The 15737-nt window shown below is 29.6% G+C and overlaps 1 protein-coding gene across 4 annotated transcripts in view; it reads left to right on the top strand.

The window, feature by feature from the left end:
* LOC136985887 (serine/threonine-protein phosphatase 1 regulatory subunit 10-like) overlaps positions 1-15737 on the top strand; it is a 660716-nt gene that overhangs the window by 23753 nt on the left and 621226 nt on the right. For all 4 annotated transcript variants that reach the window (XR_010882402.1, XM_067283268.1, XM_067283267.1 and 1 more), the window contains exon 2: positions 11544-11601. Coding sequence is in view for 3 of the 4 variants with exons in the window: in XM_067283268.1 (XP_067139369.1) it covers positions 11599-11601 (3 nt within the window). In the remaining variant the exon portion in view is untranslated. The remainder of the gene's footprint in view (positions 1-11543; positions 11602-15737) is intronic.

Raw genomic sequence — 15737 nt, 5'->3', positions numbered from 1 at the left:
GGCAAGCATAGGGGATTGAACTAAGTCCCTAATGTAACATAGGACAAAATTAATTGTCATTTGTAAATTTTTAAACCTCTGTATTAATTACACAGTTAGATGAAATAGAAAGGATAAACATCGGAGAGTGTTAAAATAAGAAGTAGATAAAACAACTACAGTGCCTGTGACCAGTGTGCTTCTACTCCAAGGAAATCAGAGGACTTTGCAAGCATTTTCGAACCTAGTCTGGTTTTTCTTCAGGCATAATGGAATTCTGTAATATTTTTCGAACTAACAGTTACATATTTTTAACGGTTACACGTGACAATGTTCCAGAACAAATTTTTTCTAAAACAACGGTTAACTTCAACGACATCCGTTACACGTGACAACGTTCCAGAATGAATTGTTTTCTAAAACAATGGTCAACTCAGACGGAAAATTTAAATTTAGAATGCAGAATTCCATTACGCCTGAAGAAGAACCAGACTAGGTTCGAAAATGTTTGCGAAGTCCTTTGATTTCCTTGGAGTCGAAGCACACCGGTCACAGACACTGCAGTTGTTTTATGTACTTCTTATTTTAATTATGCAGTATTAGGAATTTGAGAAAAGTCTGATACTTTTAATAATTTAACATTGATTAAAATTTTGTTTTGAAATATTTTAACTATCTTGGAATCCCTTACAAGTGTTAATGAACTGATAAAAAAAAAAAAGATAAATAAATTTAATTTAAATGGTGGTATTTATTTTTCATTTTACTTATTTTGGTTGCATAACAAAACAATTTGATTTTTTCCAGTTTATTAATATTTTATAGTTAGGAAATTTATTAAGAGGTATTGAATATGAATAGATATTTGTATACATGGATTATACAAGATTTGTTAATGAATAATAAATAATGGCTTTTTTTGAAAGCCACATAGATTTATGGTTATGGATTAATAACAGGATAAACTAATTTAATTAAACATTTTATTTTTAATTTTAATAATTCAACAATTATAAAAATATGTGACTGTTAATTAGAAAAAATTAATTAATAAATTGAAGCAATAGCATATGTGCATAGTAAGTCAAATGCTGTTTTACTTTGTCAACGTGCCATACTGTAAGGAATATGAGGGTCAGAATTTGTACAAAGTTGGTCAGGGAATTTAAAACAAAAATTTGAATAGGAATCCTATGTTTATTTAAATATTTGAAACTGCATTAAAGCATTTTTAAAGTGTTATTTTTATATTTTATGGATTTTGAGTCATTCTTAAGAAATGTTCACTGATTGATTTTTGATAGTCAATGAAAACTGCTCCAAGGCAACTCTATATTATGATAAAGCTTCTGTATTAGTGAAAAAAAATGTAGAAAAGCAAATTTTTATAATTTAAGAAAGCTGTAAAATTGGTTTAATGACGAAAGCGGCTTATCGTAAACATCTCTATCTATGGTTTATACTTTCATTTTTTAAACTTAATTCTTTTGATAATCAGAAAAGTTGTTCATTGCGAAATAATTAAGCTAAATTTTTTATTTATGATAAATTTAATTGCATTCTTTATCAATTTGAAAAGAACATATTGATTGTTTCTATGAAAATACTTCCAGTTAAATAAATAAAGAATATAACACTGAAATCAAAATTCAAGAAAAACTAGTTAATCTTGTCAGTCTTTAAAGAGTATCATGATGTCTTAACTTTGAAAGACTGATTTCTTTTGTATATTTTTTCTGTTTTTTTTTAAATATGTCACAATATGTATGCCATTATACTGGCATTTTGATAAAAAAGAAATATATTGTAGGAGTGCTTTACCAAAGCAAGAATGTTGTCCAGAATAGTGCAAAATACAGGTTTTTTTTCCTACCATTTAGTTATTATTTTTTTTGATATGTGAAAAAGTTTTGACTGTTGTACATTAATGCTTTAGGGATCCTTTTTCTTTTAGGAGTAGTTTCTGTTGACAACATGACAGATGTGTCTGAGATATGTTGTGCTAGCCATGGAAAAGCACAAATGTGCAAAAAAGGTTAAATAATTACATTAATAATATAAAAGCTGTCCTGTGTTTGTATGTGTGAAAATTTTTTTTATAATTTCTGCAATTTTTGTCCAGTCTAGATGAAATTTTAGTTATATTCATTTTGTGTTTTGATGGAAAGCACAGGCTATTTATTTTGTGGAAATATTAGTTTTTAGAATAAATGTTTTTATTAATTTCAGATCAGTGATCACACTTACATGGCAGTGATGTCAGCAATCATGTGATGTTCATGTCTGACAAGGAAATTTTCCTTAAATTGCATTTTTAAATATTTTGGCAAATTGTATATTTTAAGCTTACTTCATTAAATTTAAACTTTAAAAAAAAAATACAAGCAACACAGTGCAGCTCTACAACAATTAAAAAGAAAAACAAAAAACTTCTTATAGTGACCACATGACATTCTATTATCCAGTTGGAAGTAACAATTAAACAAGCCTGTTGTTTAAAATGTATTATTGCACATTAACTATGTTTTTATGGGCAGTATAGGCTACTTAATTTTTAGAAATATTAGCTGCTACTCTTGAATTTCTTGAATTTTTTCTCAATTCTTCAATTTGTACTTTCTCATAGAAAGTAGTCTGTCATGCTTGGTGGGAAAATTTCTAGTTTTATTATGTTACTTTGTAAAATGAGGGGAAAAAAATGTAAAATATAGGAACAACAATCAATCTACAAAAAAACATTAGTGATAAACTCTGCTAATGTGCAGTATTGGATGCAAGAGATTCCTCATTACTTAAAAGTGAAGCATACTCAATGTATCAAAAGTATTAATGTTTAAGCTGAATTACTTGACCAATGAGTCCTTGGATATTTTTTATTTATGGTACCTTCAACTTCCAAAAGTACTTGGAACTCTTAGTAGAGAATGTTGGCCCCAAAATTTTAGATCTTGACAATGCTTTTTTTTTTTTTTATCAACATAGTGGCATCTCTGCACATTGTGGTATTCAAGTTAGAATGTAGTTGAATGTTGTTTCCAGGCATGCAGATTGGCTGAGTAGGTCCATATCCTCATAATATCTCCAAGATTTGATGCCATTAGATTTCTTTTATGGGTCTATGTAAAATAATGCATTTTCTAAACAGTAGTTGCAAATGTCGTAGAATAATGACAATGCATAAGTGACACTTTTGCACAGAAAATGACAAAGCAGCATATGAGGGTTGGGGAAGACTTCTCATTGCATACTATCAGATAGTGTAAGGTGTCTTGAAGTGTGAAATAAAATTTACTTGTAAATAACTTTATTTTCATTGGATTTTATAAGACAGTTTTTCCCCCCTTTATATCAACAATGCAGCATAAAATAAATTTTTTGCGTGTTTTTTCCATGACTAGCACAACCTATATCAGAGATATCTACTATGTTGTTAACAAGAGAAACAATTCCTAATATCCTTAGAGAAAAAATGATCTCTAAACAACAGCCTAAACTTTTTTTACATAATTTGAAAAAAATGACAAAAATCCTGTATTTAGTAATTTGCTGGGCAGTATTCTTGCTTCTTCAGGTACACCTATGATGTATTTTTTTTATTGAACATCTGGTATTCTCACTAGTATCATAGTATCACTGGTGATTTTTTTTACGTTGATGAATTCTTTTATGATACTTTTCATTCATCCTATCTGGATTATCAGGAAAATGTTCTAAATGGGAATGCAAAGAAATGAGTGTTTAGGTCATCATAATGGTAGGAAAAAACACTGAAAGAAACTCAATGAGTCAAAGTATTTAATGTAGTTCTACTCAAACTGGTCCACAAATAGTTTATTACTGGGCTGCGACAAGATTCCATTTAAAATTTCATAATTTTATACATAACATCAATAAAACTATTTAAAATTGCCTTTAACAGTCTCTTAAAAGCATGTTACTTTTATTACTTTTGTTTTTCTTTGTTATCTAAACATACCAGGATTGACTGGTGGTCAAAATGGCTCACAAACCCAATTTTTTTTTCAAAATAATTAGAACCAAATTTTGTCCTTGAATGTTTCTTACTAATTCAATCTAAAAGATAAAAAATGCATTTGAACTACAGTCTGTGAAGAATTAGAATGAAAAAAAATTATTTATGAACACAGTTTAAGAAGCACTGATTTAATGTATTAACATTTTTGGATCATATTTGTTTGGTTTATTTGGTTATGGCAATGCAGTACATGAGCAAGAGGAATATCTTCCTGGAGGTATTTTGTGGGAAACTGGTATGTGTTTAAGTATTACTAATGTGGAGAAAACCTGAAAAACTCCACATGGCCAGCCAAATTGGCAAGGCATGAACCCATGACCTACCATTGTTCAGTGATTTTACCCATTTGGACAGATTAACCCAATTGTCAGATCACATCAAAAATCAATATCTTTGATATTAGGGTTGCCAGGATTGTTCTGGAGTTTTTCAGACCGCCATCTAGCAACAAGAGAACTTTATTCAAAAAGCTGTTCCTACAGTGAAATATCTTTTTTCCACATTTAAAATGTATTTCTGTCCAAATCTCGACACCGGAAAATAGTAACGACGACTCTTCCAACCTGTTATCAGTCCTTTCTTCACCAAACTCGTAACTCCCAAAAATAGATCTTTACAAACGTTTTCAAACCCCAAACTTTGGTTCTTTGTCAGGTAATATGAATTTCGTTGGAATTATCTTAGGAGTTAGCTTTCCATGCAAAGAAAGAATTTAAAACTTGTATGTATTATATTTTTAATAATGAACATTAATTTTTTTGTAAATCTTAATTCAAATAATGTACTTTGTAATGTGGAAACTTGCAAGTTTTTAAATTTATAAACTATAATTTTGTGTGTAAAAGTTGTAGGTTTTCTGTGTTTAAAAAGCAAATTAAAAAGGGGTGTGGGTTATACACTTATTTTAAATTGCAGTTATGACTCAAGTTTTTTGTCTAAAATTATTAACCCTCTTCCATGGGGGAATTTCCAAAATTTCCTTAGTTTATGTTCTCATGTACTCTAACTGTATCAAATTTCAACTTTCAACTCCTAACTGTTTGGGTCTGCACTTATTCTCATCATCAACCTATTTCAATTATATTAAAAGATTTGTTTATTGTAATCAATGTAATGTAATGTAATTGGTCAGTTTATAAGATTTTTGTTAATAATAATTTTTTATTTCTTATGCTTTTCATATGTAGGCTGTTTTTTTTTTCAAACTCTGATAGTCCATAAAACAAAGACAAGTGTAAATAACAAAATGAATTTATTACCAAAAGTTAGGTACAAACATGGTTACTTTTTGACATAATCATCGTGAAGATTGAGGCATTTGTCATATCTGTGGATGAGCTTTTCCATCCCCTCTTCATAGAATGTTGCTGCCAATGACATGAAATGGGCTCTAACGTTGTTTTGAAGATTGTCATTAGTCTTAAACCTCTGCCCTTTTTAGCCACTTTTTCTGTTCAGGAAAGAGGTGGAAGTTGCTTGGCACTAAATCGGGGCTGTACACTGGGTGCTTAAAGGTGGTGAGGACTTCCACCTTTTAGACTTCTACCCAGCTTGGAACTTTTTAATGTGTGGAGACTTCCACCTCTTTCCTGAACTGAAAATGTGGCTAGCAGAGTAGAAGTTTGAGACTAATAATGATCTTCAAAATAATGTTGTAAAGGCCATCTCACTTCATTGGTGGCAACATTCTATGACAAGGGGATGGAAAAGCTCATGCACAGATATGATAAATGCCTCAATCTTCACATTGATTATGTCAAAAAGTAACGATGCTTGTACCTAACTTTTTGGTAATAAAATTCATTTTGTTATTTACACTTGTCTTTGTTTCATGGACCATTGGAGCTTGAAAAAAAACCACCCTCATAAAAGACGTAAAGTTTGTTATTCAACACCATAAATTAATATATTTCAACTCTGATTTTGATGTTATTAAAAATGAATTTTAAACCTCAATTTAAAGATTCTTACTCTAACAAAAAACTGTGGTCCCACTGGACTTGAATAAGCCTTAGGCCCCAAAAAGCTGGATCTGCTCCTGACCATACCTCTGGAAGATTTTAGATTCAGCTGATGCCTAACCTGTATAAACTCAACTAACAGATCGACAGAGACCAGATTAAAAGAGCATAAGTATGACATCTTTAAAGGCAGTGTTGTAATTGCCATCAATATATAAAAATAATTGAAGCCATTGACATCTATAAAGCTGAAAGCCAAGGGCTGTGCTTTAACAATAGAGAAAGCATCAACATATCACAAGCAAGGAAAGCGTTACTCTCTAAACTTACTTGTAACAAACAGTACTGTTTCATTAATCATCCACTTCCATGTAGTTATGGTTATGTTATTTTATATTATTATCCAAAAGTAATTTTTAATTTTATTTAAATCTATAAATATCAAATTATAACATAAGAATTTAAATGATGTCATGGAATCTTTAAATTCCACTTCAAAATGCCACATTACTCCATCTTTGGAAGGCTTCTAAACTGAGGCAGGCTTGTAACATCAGGCCAAAAACATTTGTTCAGTGTGTAAAGTTAACAGTTAAAGTGGAAACATACAAAAAGTGTGTTTGAAAATTCCAGTTTTTATTAATGTATGACTTTTGAGTTAGAAGACCATAGTAAAATAAATTGTTATACAATATTTTTTAAGTAGTAATTGGATGAATAAATTAAAACAAAATTTCAGTATTCTGTTGCTCCTCAATCTAAATCTACATGGAAGTCTAAATCACTGAATCTTCTTGAAACCTTTTAACTGGTGCGGTATGCTCAAAGTTTGTGAGCGAACGTTTTCGGCTCCCTCACTGGGTCTTTTTCAAGGTATATCCTCTCTGTCGACCGTTATAACAAAGATTATCCACTTTCTGGATAAAAATTCGAATTCCGAATCTAGCAAACCGCGTGCCAACCAACTTTTAAAATTTATTTAAAAAACGATCACGTGACGATCATTTGCCGCATATAGAGTCCATATAAAATAATTAGTTATTCTCAATTGGATCTTATCTCTTATAAAGGCAATGCCTTGAAAAGGCCTCTTCAATCTTTTTGCCTCCTTTACTCCGTATCTCCCTTTTGTATTAGGGCCTGCCACGCCAATGATAACATTATCTTATCCCTCGAATTGGTTGCCCTAATACGAAAGGGAGATACGGAGTAAAGGAGGCAAAAAGATCGAAGAGGCCGTTTCAAGACATTGCCTTTATAAGAGATAAGATCCAATTGAGAATAACTAATTATTTTATGTGAACTCTATATGTGGCAAATGATCGTCATGTGATCGTTTTTTAAATAAATTTTAAAAGTTGGTTGGCACATGGTTCGCTAGATTCGGAATTCAAAAATTTGAATTTTTATCCGGAAAGTGGATAATCTTTTGTTATAACGGTTGACAGAGAGGATATACCTTGAGAAAGGACCCAGTGAGGGAGCTGAAAATGTTCGCTTACAAACTTTGAGCATACCGCACCGGTTAAAAGGTTTCAAGAAGATTCAGTGGTTTTACCCAGGTGTGTATAGGTGGATATCTTAGAGTTCATAACCATTTATGGTCACCCATTAAGGTGTTCTTTCTGCATCTTTCTATCCTAATGTTTATATGTTCCTAGGCAACAGTCACATTATATATGATTGTTATAGTATACATTACCACAGTATTTGTAATAGGAATAAACTGTCTGTTCTTAAATACTTAATGAGAAAAGATGATATGATTATAAAGTTTAAAAATTGTGTAATGATGATATGCTTTAAAATAAATTTGAATTTGTTTAAAATAATAATTTTTATATATACTTACTGTTTTTTTTGGTTTTTTTTAAAATTATTGTTTATTAAAAAATAATCATAAAAAGTTTCACAACACTTCTTTCTTTTTTCTAGCACTTTCTTTAATTTAACTAATGTTTTCGGCCATTTTAATGGCCTTCTTCAAGTTAAACAAAATAGAACATCAGTTATAAAATAAATCAGAATGTAAATTTTTTATTTTATTTTTTATATAATAATATAATATAATATATTTATATATATTAAATAAATTTACATTCTGATTTATTTTATAACTGACGTTCTATTTTGTTTAACTTGAAGAAGGCCATTAAAATGGCCGAAAACATTAGTTAAATTAAAGAAAGTGCTAGAAAAAAGAAGGAAAGGTGTTGTGAAAATTTGCATAAGTTCTAGTTTACTGCTTATAGAGTTGTAATCAGTAAAAAATGTTTTTCTCCCACCATGACTTAATAAATCATTTTTCTTTGTTTAATGCTAACTCTTTCAATTTCATATTGATTTTATATTTTTGCTGCTGTTACATACAGTTGAATGAAAAGAAATGTAATGTCAAATGACTTTTTAAAATCTTGTTTGCAATTAATTATTTTATAAACTGGAATATGTTGGTAATACACAATCAAAAAACCAAAATCCAGTACACCAAAAAAAAACTTTAATATGAAAACAAACGTTTTCTACTGTCATCACTCTAGCAGAATAGCATCAAGTTTCAAGTTCATCTTGACCAGGCATGCATCCTCCATCATACCAATAGCCAAGCCCAGTTCAAATACTTGGAATAATCAGAAATTAAGTCCATTTGGAGGGTGAAAGAACTATTCATTTGTAAAGCTACTAGAAAGGTCTCTTCCATCAACTTTAAACAAGGCAGACTCCTTCCCTTTTGCATGGAAGTTTTACTGTGCTTAATTTTTCTCTCATGTCACTGGATGCAATCACATGTTTGACATTCTGCAATCAATGACACATTCTAATTTTTAAAATTGTGCCTTCCGTAATGTTTGTTCTATTTTAGAACTAACTTAACTGATGATGACTGTTTAAAATAGTAGAAAATGTTTGTTTCTGCATTAAAGTACTGGAATTTGGTTGTTTAGTTGTGTATTATTATTATTCTTTTATGTATTATTCATTTTGGAGTTATGATGAATAAATTATCTTTATTTTTTTAAAAATCAATTTCTTTAAAAAAGATCTTTCTTTTTTAAAAAATAATTGGTGAAACTTCACAGTTAAGAACAATCAGTTCAACCATTGTTATTTTATCTGGACTGCATTTCATCAGAGACAAAGACTACTGAGTTTTATCTTCGTTATTCTTTATTTTAATATGCATTTCGGGTGCAATCTTTTGGTCTAACTTGCACCCCCTCATCAGGTGTTATTTCTACAAGTGGTAGAAAACACATTTATTACAATAATTATTGTAGTTGAATTTTTACAAGTTACATGAACTTATTACAATTTTTTTACATGTTACAAGAAGTTATTACAAATTATATTATTTTTAACATTATAGTGAACTAACCTTTTTTTTTTACATTTATCTTTATTTTATTTCTTTACATTGTTGTGTTTTCTTTTGAACTTTATTTTAAATATTAATTCATGATCACATGCAATTTTTTTTTAGCATGGTTATATGCATAAGGTGATAATTTTCTGCTGATATTTTGAGTAATTACACTGCGCTAATTGCCATTTCTTGAATTTGATGATTCTGGAAAATCTTGTCTGTAATGGGTCTTCTCTGTATTTGTAAAATTTCTAGATCATACGTAGTTTAGTTTGTTCTGTAAACAATACCAATATCTCAATGTCCTTGACCTTCTCTCATAGAAAGTCTTTTGGACTTTACAATAGCATATACTAATGTGAAATGAGTTCAGCTAGAAATGGCAATGGGAGGCTGAAGTGTTTCTCAGAAGGACTAGGAAATGATTTTTCTGTATTTTTTGAGCACAAATTAAAATCACGAAAAATTTAAATTTGTTGAAGGTTATAGCATCTTGGCTGTCTTATGGAGACAAGCATTCAAGGTTACTATGTCATGTCATGATGTCATTCATAGTTGACAAATATCCACAATGCTATGATTCACTTTTGGGGCAGTTTTGAAAACTCACCATGTGACCGTCAGTGAAAATGACATCAGAGCAGAAAATTACCTCTTTTTGCAGGCAGTTTAGTGAAAAAATTTACACAAGAACATTTGCAAGGTGACAGATTTCTACAGTGTTTTTTTGAAGGGCTTATAATGATAATCTTTTATCAACATAAAATTTTTGTGCAATCTGATTTTTATATGTAACATGAGGTTATCATAGAAGCACAGTTAAGCAAGTCAATTTGTTGAAAAACTAGTAGGTGCAGGAAAATTGCTGTTATCACATGTAATCGTAGGCTAATATTAGGGTTTTTCATTTCCCCGGTCTTTTGCTTGTCCTGGGATTCTGAGATAATAGTGAACTGTTTCCCGGAATCCTGGTATATAATTAATTATTTTTAAAATATAAAATAAATCTTAAAATTGAATGATATAATTATTTTTCATTTTTTAAGTAATTCAATATGTCCTGCAACCTCAAATCATAATATTAACAATGCTGTGTAAAATATGTATTAAAAATTACATTTGAATTACATAGAAATTTCCACCAATAGAAAAAATTTATTAAAGTTTGTTGGAAACTGCTTACCAAAAAATACCTTTGAATTGAGTTGAAAATTTAAAGAAAAAAATGAACTTAGATCAAACTTCTAACTTAGAAGGTAATTTTGGTTTTTTAAATAAAACATAATACAAAATATTATTGTAAATTTTTATAAGATTTTGAAAACCAAAGATGGTCAATACTCCGATTACTCAATTTGGTTATTATTTTAATGAAAAGTCCTGCTACTGAAAATGCACTTTCCAATTCAATTGATCAGAGTGGAATCGTGTTTAATGCATTTAAGAGAAGACAGATGTTATGTGTTTTTTCACCTGTAGCCTGGAAGATTTCTAGTTCATTTTCGAGATGCGTTGAGGTACTTATTTTGCAGTCTAGTATTCTTGATTTGTCTATTTTGGCTGTTTTAATGATGGCATCAAGCTTATAGCCTGATAATTCGGCAGTTTGTTTGGCTTTAATAATCAGGTTTATGAAGAAAAACTTCATACTTGCAAACTTCGTACTTGTTTCTATCCTTGCCCAATTTGCAAACCTGGTATAATGCAGTTATTGCAGCTACTGGGCATGGTTAAGATTAAGACAGCATCAGCACAATTATTCAAGACATTACAGGTTCAGACAAGTAAAGAATTTTCAGAGTCCTGCCAGAAATACATATTGATTATTGACAATCTGTGAGATGTCATAAACAAAAATTTAAAGAACTAATAAGCAGGCTTAAAATTAATAAATATAAATGTATTCTGACAGTTTGAGTTAATTATACTTTCTATTTGCAAAATTTCCTCAACCTTAACACAAAAAAGAAAAAAGTGAACTTGTAAGAAATATGCGGGATATCCTGGGATGAGAAGAATTTTCTGGGTTAAAAAAAAGCTGGGATCCCGATATCCCGTTTGAGAAACCCTTAGTTAATATATCTATGTATGAGTTTATGATATGTTTTTTATATACTTTGATATGTTTATAAATATATGTTTGTTTATTTATTTATTTTAAATATTCGTGACAAATTTTTAATTTTTAATATTTTTTTTTCAGATTATTTAAGAATTATTATTTTGAATTAAAGACGTCAAGTTTATCAGATATTCAAATGGTGAGTAATGTATTTTTCTTTATTCTTTTCTTAGGGAATAATTTAATTTTAATGAGTAATAAAGATTTCTTCATAAATTTTTTTGTGACATTTTTGCAACTTCAGTTGCCTTTCTCAGGTTCCAATATTCTGAAACATAAAATTATATTTTAAAAAATATATGTATATATTTTTTTAATATAATTTTATGTTTCAGAATATTGGAGGTATGTATATATATACTTATGTTTGTATTATATAAGTATCATTAGGTAAATATAGAATCTCTTTCAGTAAATAATTTGCTGATATTTTATATAATGATGTTATAAAACAAAAAAGAATAGAAAAATATATATTTGAATTTATAATTTCAGTCTGCTTTAAAACAGACAATTTTACCTTTGTAACATCCAAAATATATTTTAGTTTAAGATTATTATAAAAATATTTTTCTTTAAAGTATTTTTGCTTTATTTGAAAAAACATTTAATTGTTTGGAGGATAAGGCAGAAAAACATTTCCTCCTGGGAAGCTTTTTGTGTCCCTGTTTGAACCGTGGGAGGCTGACCTAAGTGTTAAGTTCAGTGCAAACTAGTCAATGTGATTGCTTTTGACATGATGTCAGAGGCAATGTTTATGGTCATGTGACTGTTTTCTTTTGATGATGTGGTGATGTTGCTCCTTGTGCTATCGCTTGTGATGTACAGTACCTACAATCTATTGCTTGGTAGTTGGTAAAATGACAACAATTACAACAATGATTTGTTGATGTTAGCTTTAGCTGCTTCCATTTATTGCCTATTTGACAAAAATGAAGTTGGAGGCCCATTAGAGAATGGATTAACCATTGTAATATGTATTGTACAGTACATAACTTTTTGTAATTTGGATAAAATCAATGAAATTAATTATTTTTTACATGTATGAAAATCTATCAGTTTTCTGTTTAGTAACTGCTGGGTAGTGAGATATGGCTGAACTGAGATAAAGATCACCTCACAAATATGTGAAAGACTTACTTGTGGACTACAATGCATGTTCTGTTGTTGTAAACTTTAAAATGAACATCAGTGTCTCCTGATTGTTGTCCAGAAAATTCAGTATGTTTGATGTGAGAGTCATCAAAGGGATGACAGTGATGTTGAATTGTTGACTTGGGTGATCAGTGATTGACCCTATAAAAATGAAACAAATTTTGTTCGATGCTGGCTTCAACCAGTTCGCTTTGATATTACTTAGTTTGTGCTGAGCTTTAGACATATGATAAATAAATATGGAATATTGATATTGTAGGCATTTATTAATTGCAGTTTGATATATTAGTTATTGGCACAGGACTGCAACACCACTTTCTGGAATTTTTAACAGTAGTGAAATTTTCTGATAGCTAGAGAAATTATGTTGAAGAGAGTTGATGATTATAATAATAATCATTATAATTATCATCATATTATAATAATAATATATCATCATCATATGGGAGGGAACTGATGATATCAACAATTTTCTCCAGCAGTTTAAATTATTATTATTATAATTGACAAATATTAAATTAAACTGTGCATGCATAGAAAAAATGCACTTGAACTGTAAACACAAGGAATCTCTTACGTTATACTCGTATGTTTCAGTGCTATTTTCTCCCTTCATTTTTGATATGTTTGGTTATATATATATAGTGTGTTTTTTGTTGAATTTTAACAATTTCCTTCTGCAATATTTATTTGTTGACATCTTTTGAATGCTTCCCTACATTGTTTATTTGTTAGCTCAGAAGTTCCTAAATGAACTTTTTAAACCACATTTGCATATTTAACGCTTAGGTACCTCTCTTCCTGTACACATTACAAACCTTTTTTACTGTTTGTACAGCATTATATCCTTTATGAAATTATATAATTAGAACTCACTTGTGCCTGTGACTGGTGTGAAATTAATTAATTCACACCGGTCACAGGCACAAGTGAGTTCAAATTATATAATATACACCCCGGTGTGTATGAGGAAGATATCTTTATGAAATTCATAAAGAGTAGCATGCCAGATATGCTTTTTATCTGAAGACATTTTGACTTGGTTTTTCCAAACAAAATATGAAGTAAAAAGTTTAAAATAACCTTCTAAACAAATAATAATCTCTCATTAGCAATAATATGTTAAATTTTATGAATATTAAAATTAAATTACACAACTATGTTAAGTAATGACATTGGTTAAAAATAGGCAAAAACTTTCTGTTCAATTCAATATAACTTTTACTTATCAACTATGAAATTTGAAAAGGTGTGGAAGCAACAAAGAGGGAAGACTGTAGTATCAACAATTGAAGTTAAAAAGGAACTTATCGTGAAACATGAAAGCAATATATGTGTGTCAGATCTGGTGACTATGTTTAAGATGCCAAATTCAATAGTGTACGACCAATAAATACAATTTTCATTTTATTATACATTATTTATGTATTTTATTTATTGTTTTCAAGTTTAGAGAATGAAATTGTTTTATTTAAATAATGTGTATTTGCATTTTAAGTTTATCGAAATGGTTATTGTTCAGGGTTAGGGAATGAACTAATTCACTCTATTATTTCTTATGGGAAAAATTGCTTTGGACTTTGAACAATTCAAAGTTTGAATGACCTGCTAGAATGAAATATGTTCAAAGTACAAGGCATCACTGGATTCAACATTTGTTGATAAAAGTAGTTATTTTATTGGTTTCAGTATTTATCTATCATATCAATATTCTAGTTATCATCTGAAATATTGATATAAACATTAGTTTAAGTTTGATATATTGGTTATCAGCATAGCACTATAGATAATTTTTGGTATTTTTTGAAGTTAATTGTAAGTTGTCTGTTAGTATATCGAAGAAATCTTGTTACTAAGCCTAGTTGTCTATATCAAAGTTTTGATGTAGACAATTAGGCACAACTCTATCAGGACTTGACTATCTGTGTACAGTAGTATTTATCCACTTTGTCATTGATGGGCTTCATTTGTTTCTATGTTCATTTTAAAAATACATAATTTTAACTTTGTTTTGACTCTAATGCTGGGAGATAGTATAACCATGAGTTTAGGTTTAAGGTTTGATTTACATTGTTGAGTAATAATAACTAATTTTCAATTTCAGAAATACTTTTTTATGTATAACATATTTAGTCACAGTAAAACATTATTACAAGAGCTAATGTTGCCTTTGAAAATCCAATTTCCTGTAAAATTGCTTACATAAATCTTAATTGAATTGAACTGTCCTTAAAATATTACTTTCTTAGTGTATATAATATTTTCTTTTTTTTTTTCTTGTCTGTTTTCAGTGATAATTAGTTTATTTAAAATTGATATGGTTTGTAAATGATATCTTAACTACATAATCATACTTCATCATTGCACTATATTGAAAGCCTGATACTGACAGAAAATAAAATAGACTATAAATAATACACATTAATAACAGTCCCAAAATAAAATAACAACTACATAAAATATAAAAGACAGAGATAAAACTATTAGAATGATTATAAAATTTTTAACTAAAAATTATCAAATTTTTTAACAGTAATAAAAACAGTCTAATTCTAATTGTTTATAAAATCCATCTTAAGAAACGAAGCAACAATAAATATGTCTACTCTAACAACTTTAAACAGCTTTGCAAAATATAGTTAGCCACAAATGTTTTTGGTCCCCTAGGACCTTCTTCAGGTGGGATCTGAGTAGAGAGTGACCTTTCGTTCCAAAGTCCCATTATGGATGCATTCCAACCCTCCGCTACAGATGTGTACTATAAACAAGCATTGCTGTGCATGCGCCGGCGGCTATAACGCTGGGTCGTACATCGCTTGCCACGCCTTCGAAAGTTGCTTTTCATCTTTAAAGTTGATAGAAAGGCCCAGGCAATCCACTTTAAAGATCTCTAGCGCCTCCAAATACTTAAGGTGGTATACTTGCCTGGTTCTCTGTATCAAGGCTGCTTGCTGTAGCTCAGGCGTAATGCCGTTTTCACTGGCATATACAGCCAAGGCAATGTTGCTCTTTTTCTTCTCGATATCCGTGAGTATAAAACAGTTATTGAGAAGAAAGAGAGCAAGTCATAACAATAGTTGTTAAATAGTCTTAATAGTGATCTTAGTTTAATGACTATTG

The sequence above is a fragment of the Centruroides vittatus genome, unplaced genomic scaffold (genome assembly GCF_030686945.1).
Source record: "Centruroides vittatus isolate TY-2023 unplaced genomic scaffold, ASM3068694v2 contig_980, whole genome shotgun sequence".
Taxonomy (NCBI): Eukaryota; Metazoa; Arthropoda; class Arachnida; order Scorpiones; family Buthidae; genus Centruroides; species Centruroides vittatus.
Note: the sequence above shows the minus strand (reverse complement) of the source record. Positions and strands in the feature narration are given on the sequence as shown.